The following is a 13631-nucleotide window of genomic DNA, read 5'->3' as shown; positions in this document are numbered from 1 at the left end:
TAGAAAAGGTACAAGCCCCCTTGGAAATTCTATTCCAATTAGGAAGACAGAGAGACAGACAATAAACAAAGAAGATAATCTGAGCTAAGAAGGAATTAGAGGCTGGGATAGTACATGCCTGGGCTCACTATCAAGGTGAGTAAGAGTGTAAGAATACTAGCAAGGTGCAGAGAGGAAGGCTTGGGACTAAGATGTCAGGTTAGGTGTTCAGTGACGTGAGAAGGAATGAGGCTGGGTGGTTGAACAGAAACATGGAGCCCCAGTTGCCCCAAGCAGTCACCTACCCAACAATGCACCCTATATTGCTTGCTTTCTCAATCAGTCTTCCTACTCTCCTACCAATGCTTCCAGGGGTCACTTCCCAGATAAGGTACTTGCACCCAAATTTTCTCTCAGGGTCTGCTCTGAAGAAAGTCAAATATAGGCAAGACCATCCATTTCAAAAGGATGGGTGTGGGGCTCTTGTAATCAAGCTCTCTGGGCTGGTAAAAAATAAGAACCTCCTCCCCACCTTCAACCAGATCTGCCCCTGTCTCAACTGTATTACATATTGGGGCTCAGCAAAAGATTTTATGTGAAAAAGGAATCCTGCTGGCTAAAAAAATAAATTTCTGAACAAGATCAATAACCAGTGTGTTTGTATGTTTGCTTTGGGCCTTTCCCTTGAATTGCCCCTCAGCTTTTCCCATCCTCTCTGCTAGTCACAGAGTCGAGCTGAACCTTCTCTGAGATCCTGCTTTCTGGCCACAGGGGCAGACACCCGTACAAATGTGCACCACCTCCTGCCTCCACACAGGACGCTGTCCTACACCTTTCACTGTGGAGAGACCTGCAGGAGCCCAAGGAACCACATCCAGAACTTGTCATTCAAACCCCTTGGTGCCATCTATTAGGGGGGCTCAGTTAGGATGGCCTGATCTGAAACCAGGACTCCTCTCCACTTGTCCTTTCCCCTACAGGGATACACCTAGGGCAGGTGGGACATATCTTCTCCCCTTGGCTCCAGTTTGGAAAGCCCCTTTTTCATTTGTGTGGATATGTGTCTATTGAGCAAATCCATCGGTGAATACCTATGTTGGATGGTGGGGTGGGCGGCCTGTCCTTTCCTTATCTCAGGGCTCATTCAGATGGAAAGAGGCCTGTGCTCAGCTGCTCTGTTTACTCTGCATTCTCTGCCCATTGTACATGAAATTGATCTGGGGGGTTTTGTTTTTCTTCTTTTTCCTCCAATCTCCTGATTAGTTCAGCCTCAGAAAGTTCCTTATCACCCCCGGATGTCAGGCCAGCTCTGCCATCAGGCCTGGCCATGTTAGAGTCTCCATTAATTGATTTTTCCCTCCCTTCTTGGGAAGCACAAATTGGCTCTGCCCATTAACAGCAATAATTCCCTGAAAGACATTATAAATCATGCCCTGTGTCTGTCCATGGCTCACAGCAGGGTGATGCCCATGTGGGGAGGTGTCGAGAAGGCAGATGGAACATTTGATGGTCAGGTGTGGGTGGTCCCTGCAGTCCTACAGGGTCTTGCCTGAACCTGACCAAGCGCTGACCTCATGAGACCATGGTCAACTAAAAAGAGTATCTAGAACAGTTCTCAGCACATAGAAGACACTCAATTAGTATGCATTGAATGAGTAAAGGAAGGAAGGGAGGGAGGGAAAAAGGGGCTCCTTGTACGGTGCAGAGTGCTTTCAGGACCTCTTGAGTAGACCACCCCCCAAGTTCTACCATTATGTTACTTTTCTTTGGTGTTTATAGTCTAGGGGTTTTCAGAAGTCCCCCATTAAGCTGGAAGCATTCCTAAGGAAGACTCTACCCTAAACCCTAGTCAGAGATTGCCTTGCTGGGCTTTAGGTGGTTTGGTGAAAGCCTTGGTGTAAGAGGGTGATACAAGGGGTGCACCTAAAAGGGAGTCGAGAGGAAGGAACACCAGAAGGGAGAGAAAGAGCAGCCAGGAAAGGTGGGAGGCCACCATAGTTCTAGCTGACTTCACCAGCATGTTGTCAGTACTCCAAAGATAGTCCATGAACGAATGGAGTGTTTGGCCTGCAGAGAACCTGGTACCACTTCCTGAGGGAGGGAAGGCACCACTGATAACTGATGTAGCCTCCCTCTACCCCACCATGTCACAAGCATCCCCCTCGCCCATTTCTTTCGCTCTTTTCTCCCATGCACATAGTCCATGCTCTTTTCCTTCATTTCTTTCCACCTTACAACAACAATCACAGCTTATGAATGGTGTCCAGACCCATCAAGGATACTTGATGCTAAAGAAATTGCTAAGTCTTGCCTAAGATCCTCCAGAACTCTTCACAGATTGAGCTTCTCCGGGACCATAACATGGGATTTGATCATCATATGGCCTTCAAGGTATAACAACAGCCCTTGCTTCAAGTCAGGGACTAGTGACTGTGTAGGAGAGATGACTGCCAGCACTCTGCTGCCCCATCTCCCCAAAACACAAGGGAAAACCAGGCAAGGTGGAGTTTTGTGACTTTAGACTCTCTCTTTTCCCTCAAGACAAACCTACCTCCCAGCAAAGTCTTGTCTAGGGAAACTCTGGGACCGTGTGAGGTGGGGCTTGTACGGGATGGCCTCAGAAGAGCCCAGAACCAGAATTCCAGAGAAGTCATGCTCCCATCACTCCACCCCCAGGCAGGGTCACCTAACAGATGAGATGATGCAGAGGAGGCACCTCAGCCTTCCTTCAGCACCTGTTACAGTGTCGGGATCTTCTTCTTAACTTACAATCTACACAACCCTCCCTTCACCTCAACTCATTGTTTTATTGTTGGTGGTGGTGGTGGTTTTATTTGTTTTGTTTTTGGCCTTACAGCAGATGAAAAACACTATGTCACTACTACCCTCACAATCATTCGTATACTTGAAGATAGTAAAATTCTCCCTCTTGCTTTTAGTTTCTGTAAAATTTCTCTCTCTCTCCTTTTCTTATTATAGAAACAATCACTGCTCGTCTTGGACATATCAGCCACGGTATCTGCCACACCATAACCTTTTCCAACTGATACCTGTGCACGTGATATCTCTACCCGCTTGGTGGTAGCAGAGCAGCCGAGGGTGGCCCTTCACTTAAGTACAGCCCATCCTCAACCTGCCAGACATCTGTGAAGTGGCCAATGTGAAAAGATGGACTTGGACACTCAGCCTCTCCATAAAGTATTTGAGCTGAGAAATGCAAAGAGAAAGAAGCACAGGGTGATGGGAGCTGAAGCTGACCAGATGCCAGGAGGGTGGCCTCTGAGGCAGAGAAATGGAAGACTGAGCAGAGGGAGGGAGTGGCCACCTGGGGCAAGTGGAGAGGAGGCCACAGCTGAGGAGAGTGGCCAGGCCACAGTAATGGTGGAGAGTTAGGAGGGAAGCCCCAGGTTCGGTTGTTCCAGAACCTTGGCTATTCCTAGGTTCCTACAACAAATTATCTCAGTTAGTTGAGATAACCAGAGTGTGTTCGTATTCCTTCCAACTCAAATAAACCTTAAACAATTAAAGTTAAAAAAAAGAAAAACTCATGCAATCATTGGGAAGTAACAGAACACCAAATAGTGACTTAAAAAAATAAAGCTGTTTCTATTATTAAAAAAGAAAATTCTAAGAGATAGCTGTGTGCAGGAATTGGTTGGGCATATTGGTGATTCTCTTGACCTTTCCCTCATCTTTCCCTCATGGACACAAGATGGCTGTGGAGGTCCACTCATGCTGTGCATTCAAGGCAGAAAGAGGGGAAGAGATGGCGCCAGCTGCAACTGCACTCTTTACCATGGTCGAACAGCTCTACCCAAAACCCTGTGGCTGACTTTGGCCCAGGTGTAATTGGCCAGAACTGGGTCACACGACCACCACCAACTGCAAGGGAAAGTAGATGTAGGGACCACTGTCAATCCTCCGTCCCCTTACCATTCCTGTGCCCCTTTCCACAGGCTTTGGTGTGCTTTTATTTCCAATGGCCTGGCCAGCACCTGTGCTCTTCAGTGAACTATCCACGGGCTACTGGAGCTGCTTTCCCTGTAGGTGCACAGAGCTAGAAATGCCTGAATATGGACTAGTGTGGAACAGGAAAGCCCAACTCCTCTGCCTCCAGTGGGACTAACTGGGTGTGCTTTATCTTCCAGAGCTCCCCAGGAACCAGGCTGAGGCTGCGATGGTGGCATCCTCTTTGACTTCTTCCCCTGCCCTGTCCTGCTTGCCCCACTACCTCACTGGCTGTTACTTACTCTACTGCTCACGCAAATCCCCTTCTCACAGGCTGCTTCTGGGGGACCTGGCCCAAGACAGAGTGGAGCAGGAGTGTCATGACAGATTTAAACCAATCGTGCTCCATTGCCTGGGGCTGACAGGTAAAAAACTGGGGATCTGTTAGAAAGGCGGGAAAGGATATTGGGAGGTCAGCTAGGAAGATCTGCCCACGTGTACACCAGTGTTCATTGCAGCACTAGTCACAATAGCCAAGAGGTGGAAACAGCCTGAGTGTCCATCAACAGATGAACGGATAAACAAAATGTGGTACATGTACTCAATGGATATTATTCAACCAGAAAGAGAAATGAAGTTTTGATACATGCTGTGACATGGATGAACCCTAAAAACATTATGTTCAGTGAAAGAAGTCAGACACAAAAGGACAAATATTGCATGATCTCACTTTTATGAAATATCCAGAATAGGCAAATCCACCATGACAAAAGATTAGTGGTCTTTGGGTGGGATCAGAAGATCAGCACCCCCCGCCCCATCCATATCTTCATCCTTATCCTCAGGACAAGAAACCAAAGTAGAGAAATCTCAATCTACAAACATAACCTTTGCTGTACTTTAAGGTCCTTACAGAGGTTGCTGGGATCTTGGTTCTTCTCTCTGGACTCCAAGAGCCTCTCCCAGGTGCCCAAAGCACAGCAATCGGCCCTCCTAGGAGTCCTTCTCTCCCGAGAGGGAACAGAGAGTGGGAGGATCTGAGGAAACCATCCCATACAAATCCCACCTCACGTGGTCCCAGGTTTTCTTGAGACAGCACCTTGCTGGGAAGTGATCTTGTCTTGAGGAAGAGGGTAATAAGAAATTTAAAAAGAGGGTCTGCCGCCATGGCTCATTACAGGAAACATCAGAAAAGACAAGCAGAGAAATCGGAATCCTCATACACTGCTGGTGGGAATAGGAAATGGTGCAGCCACTTTAGAAAACAGTCTGGTGGTTCCTCAAAAAGTTAAACAGTTTTCATATGGCCCAGCAATTCCACTCCCAGGCGTATACTCAAGAGAAATGAAAACATACATCCACCCAAAAACTTGTACCTATATGTTTGTTACGGCATTATTGATAAGAGTGGAAACAACCTAAATGTGTATCAACTAATGAATGGATAAACAAAATGTGGTATATCCATACAACGGAATATTATTCAGTCATAAAAAGGAATGAAGTACTGATCCATGCTACAACATGCATGAACCTTGAAAACATTATGCTGAGTGCAAGAAGCCAGCCACAAAAGGCACACATTGCATGATTTCACACATATGAAACTTCCAGAATAGATAAATCCATAGAGATAGAAAGAAGCTTAATGGTCGCCAAGGCTTGAGCGTGGGAGGGGGGCTGAGGAGAGTGTGAGGTGATAGCTAAACGGTGTGGGGTTTCTTTTCAAGGTGATGAAAATGTCCTAAAATCGATTGTGGTAATGGTTGCACAACTCTATGAAAATACTAAAAACCAATGAATTGAAAGCTTTAAATGGGTGAATTTTACGGTAGGTGAATTATATCTCAATAAAGCTGTCACACACACACAGAAACAAAGAACAGGAGAAAAAAAGAAAAGCACTTTCAATTCCACCCACACAGAGAGAGCCACTGGTAACACCCAGGGGCCAGAATATACTTTTAGCTTCTTTTTTTATTGACACTTATATCTCACCCACATATTATCATCTGAAGGCAAGGATTTCAAGCAAATCACGTTATCAGCAAAAGTTATGAAGCAAATGCATCCTATTGATTAGGAGCATCAACCCTGAGGCTGTCCCTGCATGAGACTGTCATTTGTCTATTTGCTTTGTCCTGATCTGTCACCCAGTGTACTCATCCTCGGGTTCCCCCAGTAGGCAGGTCAATTCTGCTAATCCCATTTTGTAGCCAAGGCAACCGAGTACAGGTTTATTCACACCCATTCAGATTTCTCCCCAGCTCCTAAGCTTGGGGGCTTGAATCTTTCAGAGGTGAGAAGCTGGAGGTTGCTGAGGGAGTTGCTCAGGCCCGGGCAGAGGGGGCAGGCATATCAGATTTGGCCCGGAAACACCGATCCAATGTGGAGGCAGCGAGTGAGCCACAGTGATCTCAGGAGCACCCGGTAGGTCTCTTTGAGGGTCCCTGCCACTGACTTGCTGTTCTCCATGGAAAAAAAAAAAAAGGCCATGGTGGGGGGTGGCAGGCCTGTTTGCACTCGTGACACTGAGTGCAGCCCAGCTGAGCTGCACTGTTCAAACAGACTCCCAGCCTCCCGACACCTGTCCGAGGAGGGCGAGGCGGGTGGACCGAGGCTGGCCGGGTCTCCGGGTGCTTACTACTGCCTGCCGCCTGCCTCTCCTCCCACAGCTGGCCCCAGGGCCCCAGCCCAGTCCTGGCCACGCCATGCCTGGCGCTGGGCTCTGCAGCTGCTGGGGTAGACGGGTGCTGCCCTTACTCCTGGCCTACGTCTGCTATCTGCTGCTCGGCGCCACTGTCTTCCAGCTGCTGGAGAGGCGGGCGGAGGCTCAGTCCAGGGATCGGTTTCAGATCGAGAAGCTGCGCTTCCTGGAGAACTACACCTGCCTGGACCAGTGGGCCCTGGAGCAGTTTGTGCAGGTGAAGGGGAGTGATGTCGGTGTGGGATGGAGAGGTGTGGGAAGCAGGCAATATGGGGTTTCTCGTGGTGGCCCACAGGTACGTCGGGGCAGATGCCCTGCTGGAGGCATGGTGGAAACAGAGTACCAGGTGGGACCTAGTCCTGGATTCTGGCCCCAGGACTGCTGTGTGACCTTGGGCAAGTCACTTAACCTCTCTGGACTCAAATTTCCTCATCTATAAGGTGAAGAGCATAATCCTATCTGTGCTACACTCCCTAAACTGTCACTTGCTGCATAAACATGCATTGTGTGTCAGTGTTATCAACCCTGTCCAAATGTCCTTCTCCTTCACTTCCACATTCCCTTACCCTGACTCCAGAGCTGCTGCTCCTTCTGCTGTCTCTCCTCAGCCCTAGTTCATGTGCTGAGCCCTGAGGGCTGTGGGTGGGAGACACAGATACACCACTCTCACCTTCCCTGGCCCGTCCACTGGAGTTGGGCTTGGTGGGTACGGACCGGGGAGTTCTGCCAGTACCACACATGGGGGGCTCTCTCTGGTGACAGAGCAGGTCACACCCTGCCCGGCCCCTTCTGCTTCCCTGCACAGACCCTGGGTCCCCAGGCCTTGGGCCTTCCTGGCCCAGCACCCTTTCTACCAGAAACAAGGTAAAACTTGAGCGCTGTGGGCAAAGCTGAATGCATTCCAGACAAGGGGGTAAGCAAATGACAACAGCAGCTGCAAAGGAACAAGTCAAGCACAGAATAATCATAATGATGTTGCTGTTAGCTGCCTCAAGTCAGCCCCCAACTCACGGAGACCCAATGCACAACAGGGTCAGACCATTGTGATCCACAGGACTTTCATCGGCTGATTTTTGGAAGTAGATCTCCAGGCCATGTTTCCTTCTTCGTTTTAGTCTGGATGCTCCAGGAAACCTGTTCAGCATCATAGCAATGAACTGGCCTCCACTGACAGACAGGTGTTGTCTGTGCATGAGGCGCATTGGCCAGGAATCCAACCTGGGTGTCCCACCGAACCACCGATGCCTGAATCATAATAATAGTTGGCATTTATTGAGCATTTACAAGGTACCTAAAGCAGTGGAAAATGGGATTATCATGATGAGTTTAGACAAATTATGATCTTTAGCCTGGGGCTGAGCACTTTACATGTTTTCTTCCCATAATTACCTATTAGTATCATTATCTCCAGTTTGCAGACGGGAACTGTGGCACGGTTAGTGGGAGACACAGAACTGGAACCCAGGCCTTTGGGCTCCAGAGCTCTTGCTCTTCCCCACATAATTTTAGCATAAGTGCTGGGGGAAGGATATAGTCTAGAGCAGTGGTTCTTAAAATGTGGCCCCAGACCAACAGCATCAGCATCACCTAGAAGCTTGTTAGAAATGCAGATTCTAGGGCCCCACCCTCATCTACTGAATCAGAACCTCTGGGTGAGGCCTAGAAGGCTTCATGTTAACAAACCCTCCAAGGGACGCTGATGCCCCTCAAGATGGAGAACAGCTGGCCTAGAAGATGAAGTGAGCTGGGTGGTCAGAGAGAACATTCTGGAGCTGTGAGAGACATGCCCAGACTCTTTTCTTCCAGGAAACGAAGCATGTGGCCTCAGGTTTCACTTCCTTGCTCTCTGGCTGAGCATGATGGTCAGAGTTGGGGCCACAGCACCCAGATAAAGGCTGAGAAAGGTGTGCGAGACTCAGAAGGCCCCAGCAGGAAGACAGAAGTGGTGGAGGCACTGAAACCTCCAGCTCCTTCAGCCCCGGGTTACAGCCAGAGGGGTTTGGATCTGACTAACTCTGTAAACTGAGGAGGGAGGGAGGGAGCAGGCTTGACAGCAGCACGGAGGGTGGTGGTGCCACTGATGAACACCCCATACCCCACCCCTTCCAGGCAGAGGCCACCCCAGGGAAGCCAGGACGTCCTTTCCCTGAGAGTGTTCAGCCTTGGAGAAACCCTTATTTGCCAGAGAAAATCTAGCCAAGAGCAGAAGCATGCTGGGATAAGATTATGGGGAGAACACACATTACTGTTAAACTCACAAGGGAAAAAAAAAGGCCATCAACATTATTAAACATTGACTCCATGAGGAAACGAGGCCTTGCCTGGTCTCACAGAACAGGTAAGTATGACTTCTTTTCCACCAGCTGTGGATTCTTGAAGAAAGCAGCACCCAGCCACCCCTACTCACCCACCTACACACTCAGTCTCCTCACTGACACCAACGCCCCATCAAAGATCTGAGGGGAGAGACCTCAGGTTTGCCTTGGAGGGTATCCCAGGACGAGGACAAGTGCTTCTCCCAAAGGGTGAGGGTCTCCAGAGAACAGGCATGTTGGGAAATGTTTGACCCTCACCTCTAGGAGGGTGTGGGAAAGAGAGGGAGGCCAAAGTCCACATCTTAAGAGGTCAGCTCCTGCCAAAGTGAGGAGAAGCAGACGGGCTGCGTCAGGACACTCTGCCTGGTTCACACGGCCACCCCTACCCTGGCCAAGCCAAGTGCAGGCCCCAGCCAGTGGGGAAATGGTTTCCACAGGAAGTAGAGGCAAGGGCTGCCCCTCCCCCACTGCGTCCCATCTGTCTTTGGGGCCCCAACAGGTGGCAAGATTGTGCTGCTGTCCTGGGATAATTCACAGCTAAAGGGGAGGGGGTTTAAAATAAGGTGCAGGCAGGGTGGGGGCTCTACCGATTCTCAAAGAGGGCTGGGCCCAGGGACACACACACTCAACACAGATGGAACACACACACACACAAAACATGCACACACATGCAACATACAGTACTCTTACACGTAGCACACGCATACAACACAACCCACACATACAATCCCCCATCCCATCCTCCCCACACACAGGGTAGTTGTCCTGGCTTCTGATGGAATTTCTCCTGTTGGCAGTCAGGCCAGGGCTCACTAGAGGGCAGCAAAGAGCAGGTTGCCAGCTCACCTGGAAGCTCAGGGAATCCCAGGTTGTCTGTCGCCCACCACCAGGCCAGTGAGATGCTTCCCTGTAGTTCCCAAGCCCCAAGTTCCCTTCTGGAAATATCCAACCTGAAGTCTCCCCATTTTCTAACAACCCATGTGCGTCTCACCCTCACAACCATCTGCAGCCTCTGCTCCGGAGCACTCCTTTAGCTTCCTCCACCTCACCTCCTCAGACCCACTTCCCCTCCACCAGCCCACGCTTAGAGCCCGCGCCTCTGTCAGCCCCAGCTGGTGGAACAGACATGGGCTTGGAGTCCAAGGACCTGGGGCAAGTCCCTTAGCCTCTCTGAGCCTTAGTCTCCTTTTGTGTGAAATTAGAATGATACTATTTAAGAGTATTATTAAATGAGACGATATGAAAGCACCCACCCAGGGCTTGGCCAACAGTCGGTTCTTGGTAACTGTCAGCTCCCTCTTCCTCCCCACCCCATGCCATCCCCCTTCCCCACACACAGGTCATCATGGAAGCCTGGGTGAAGGGCGTGAACCCCAAAGGCAACTCCACCAACCCCAGCAACTGGGACTTCGGCAGCAGTTTCTTCTTCGCAGGCACGGTGGTCACTACCATAGGTAAAGGGTTGGGGTGGAGAAGGACTTGCCCAAAGCCCCTGTCTTAGCTTGGGTTCCCCAAAAGCAGATGCTGAGACAAAGAGTTGGTTTATCTGAGAGTAGATTACAGGAAGCACAGGTAAGGGAGGAGGAGAGGAAAGCCAATCAAGTTTGCATTAATGAGCAAGTTACTGGTTCAGGCAACCGGACTCACTCTGCTGGGGTCTCTCTGAGAGGCTAGTGGAGCCTATTCTCATAACAGTCCCACTGAGGGGCAAGATAACGGGAATATTTATCTACCAACTCCTGCCCTCATTCCTTAGGGGCTGATTCTAGGTGTGTTAAATTTCCAGCATTTTGGACCTGCCCCCACAGACCAAGCACGCTCCTGTGGCCAGAAAAATCTCTCAGGTAGAGAGATGCAGGGACTTGGGGTGGGAAATCATCTGGGTGTTCAGGAACTGTCCATTAAAGCTGCAGGTGCTAACCCAGGTATCAGGGCACTGACAGCGTCTGCTATGCCCCTCAGCCCCAAGGAAATTCTCAGACCCCCACCAACCCAGATCTCCCCCAAACAATTCAATTAAATCCAAGTCATTGCACCTTCCTTGAGCACAGGTGACCTGCCAGGCAAAGTGATGGGGTAGAATGGGGGATAGAAACTTTGATCAGACCCAGGCTCAGACCTCAAGGAGCTTCGAATCCAATGAGGACAAGATAAGCATACCAAAAACAACAAAGTACGGCAAAGTAGATAATTAGATAGGAAAGATACAAAGCACCATGGGGAATCACACCCCGTGGTGAGGAGGAGGGTAACAGTCAGGAAGGACTTCATGGAGGAAGTGTTATTGAGATGGGCCTTCAAAGGTGAGTAGAATTCTTGTAACTAGAGATCATTCTAACAGAGTATGGGAAAAGTGTCCATGAGAACAGGGAAGTGCCCCCTCCTCTTCCCAGAGGTGATGGAAGACCAGCTTCTGCAAGAGTTTGGGTTGGGGGATAGCTCTGAACTCTCTCTTCCTGCATCTGCACATTCTTCCTCCCGTACACAGGATACGGGAACCTGGCACCGAGCACAGAGGCAGGCCAGATCTTCTGTGTCTTCTACGCCCTGGTGGGCATCCCACTCAACGTGGTCTTCCTCAACCACCTGGGCACAGGGCTACGCGCACACCTGGCCACCCTCAAGAGGTGGGAGAATAAGCCCAGGCGCTCCCAGGTAAGGCGCCTCCTGCCCTACAGCCCTGCTGTGACAGAATCTGCAGGTTCAGTTCTCCTGAAGCAGACACTGGGACAGATTATTAGGAATAAGCACCTATGGAAGAGCAGGGGCGGGCGTGGGATTGGGCAAAGGAAGAAGCTGAACTGCTATGCTGGCCGGACAAAGACTTGGCCAATCCTACAAGGAGCTCTGCAGCATGTATACACTATCAGAATTGTCCCACAGTGGGCTGAAATAGTCAAGCCTTTATACTCTGCCTCAGTCAGGTACCTGCTGTAGGCCTTCCCAGGAAGGGCATGCCCTTGGGTGAGTTGGTTCTCTGCAGCTGAAGCTCTTAAGGAGCAGACATCCTTTCCTGTGGTCAAAAACAAGCTCCGGGCCACCCAGGACACCCCCAGTGCATCCTCCCTTGGCCAATCCTTTGCAAGGTCAGAGATGTGCTAGGAGGGGCAAGGTGCAGAGGAGTCTGGGGCAGTTCAGTGACAGTCCTCCATCCCACACTGATTCCCAGGGAGCCTGTACAAGCATGATCTTCATAACATAATCCCTCTGCCCAAATCTTTGCCTGGCCAGAATAAGATCATGCAAACATAGATACAACTTCCCATCCCAAAGGTCTGCCCCCCGACCTAATTCTGGAACCTTCCATGTGAGCTCAGAAAGTACTACTTCCCTCCCAGATCCTGCAGCTCCTGGGCCTGGCTCTGTTCCTGACCCTTGGGACGCTGGTCATTCTCATCTTCCCACCCATGATCTTCAGCCATGTGGAGGGCTGGAGCTTTGGCGAGGGCTTCTACTTTGCCTTCATCACTCTCAGCACCATCGGCTTCGGGGACTATGTTGTCGGTGAGAATGGGACAGTCATAATCTCGGGGTGAGGGCCCCACTAGGATTTGGTAGATGGGGAGATGTGACGTCAGCTGGGGATAACTGTTGAGGATCAGATAAGCCAGTTGCTGTCAAGTCAACTCCAACCCATGGCAATCCCATGTGTGTCAGAGTAGAACTGTGCTCCATAGGATTTACAATGGCTGGTTTTTCAGAAGTAGATCACCAGACCTAGTTATTCAGAAGAGACAGTTCACTTCTGAGACTGCTGTAGATTCTCAGCAACGTCCTCAGAAGTCTCTGGTCTGGGACCCATGGTCACTTCCCCCATTGTTCACCAGGACCTGTGGGGAGGGCGGAGAGTCCATCCTGGCTAATGGGGACCCATATGGAGCCTGGCGTAGCTGTGCCCTCAGACCCTTGGCATTTATCTCATCTCCCTTCACTGCCAGGCACGGACCCCAGCAAGCACTACATCGCGATATACCGGAGCCTGGCAGCCATCTGGATCCTCCTGGGCCTCTCCTGGCTTGCACTGATCCTCTCACTAGGCCCCCTGCTTCTGCACAGGTGCTCCCAGCTCTGGCTGATCAGCAGGGGCCTCAACTTCAAGGAAGGGGGTGCCCCTGGGACTGATGGGCTCCCCAGACCTCAGAAGATCCCCATCTCTGCCTGAGGCCCCCAAGCGGCCCCCGCAGCCTTTCCCAGCTTCCCTCAGCCCACCCCATCTGTCCTCTGGATTTCCTGCTCCACCTTCTCCTCTCCCAGCCTACTGACTTCCCGAGGGTTCTCTGGAGACAAGCGTGTCCAAGAAAATAACAGAGAGGTGATGTAGAGACAGGATCAAAGACAGCTGTGTGCGGAGTGAGACATGCACCCTCGTCCTGGAGACCCTGCCCCTTTCCCCTCAAAAGTGACCTAGGAAAGTTGAATCCAGACATGGCTCATTGTGGCCAACTCTCCAATGCCAGCCCCCCACACCTTATAGAGGACAGAAAACAAAGAGTGACTTTATTTTTGTCTCACTTAATACATGCACAGTGTGCATTTGTCAAGCCCAACTATGTGTACAAGGCCCTGGAGATACAACACTGAAAGCTCCTGCCTTCAGGGTGCCTTTAGTGGAGGGGAAGGGCTGGACAAGCAGAGAGGCCTGAACGCAGTGCCTGAAATTCTATGATGGGGGCAGACCCAGG

General features: G+C 50.5%; 1 protein-coding gene across 1 annotated transcript; it reads left to right on the top strand.

Moving 5' to 3' along the window:
- The first annotated feature begins 6638 nt into the window (after positions 1–6638).
- On the top strand, positions 6639–13111 carry KCNK16 (potassium two pore domain channel subfamily K member 16). Its single transcript, XM_004379425.1, has 5 exons — positions 6639–6851; positions 10289–10403; positions 11438–11604; positions 12288–12453; positions 12888–13111. The coding sequence occupies exons 1-5, from the start codon at positions 6639–6641 to the stop codon at positions 13109–13111; spliced, it is 885 nt and encodes a 294-aa protein (XP_004379482.1).
- The last annotated feature ends 520 nt before the right edge of the window (positions 13112–13631 follow it).

The sequence above is a fragment of the Trichechus manatus genome, unplaced genomic scaffold (genome assembly GCF_000243295.1).
Source record: "Trichechus manatus latirostris isolate Lorelei unplaced genomic scaffold, TriManLat1.0 scaffold00065, whole genome shotgun sequence".
Lineage (NCBI taxonomy): Eukaryota > Metazoa > Chordata > Mammalia > Sirenia > Trichechidae > Trichechus > Trichechus manatus.
This window is presented reverse-complemented; position numbering and strand designations above follow the sequence as displayed.

What these genes read in the sequence shown, in the direction of transcription:
- KCNK16 (XM_004379425.1), top strand. Translation starts at nt 6,639, where the DNA reads ATGCCTGGCGCTGGGCTCTGCAGCTGCTGGGGTAGACGGGTGCTGCCC. An exon ending in CCCTGGAGCAGTTTGTGCAG is followed by an intron (nt 6,852 to 10,288) that starts GTGAAGGGGAGT and finishes CCCCACACACAG; the next exon opens with GTCATCATGGAAGCCTGGGT. An exon ending in CACGGTGGTCACTACCATAG is followed by an intron (nt 10,404 to 11,437) that starts GTAAAGGGTTGG and finishes TCCCGTACACAG; the next exon opens with GATACGGGAACCTGGCACCG.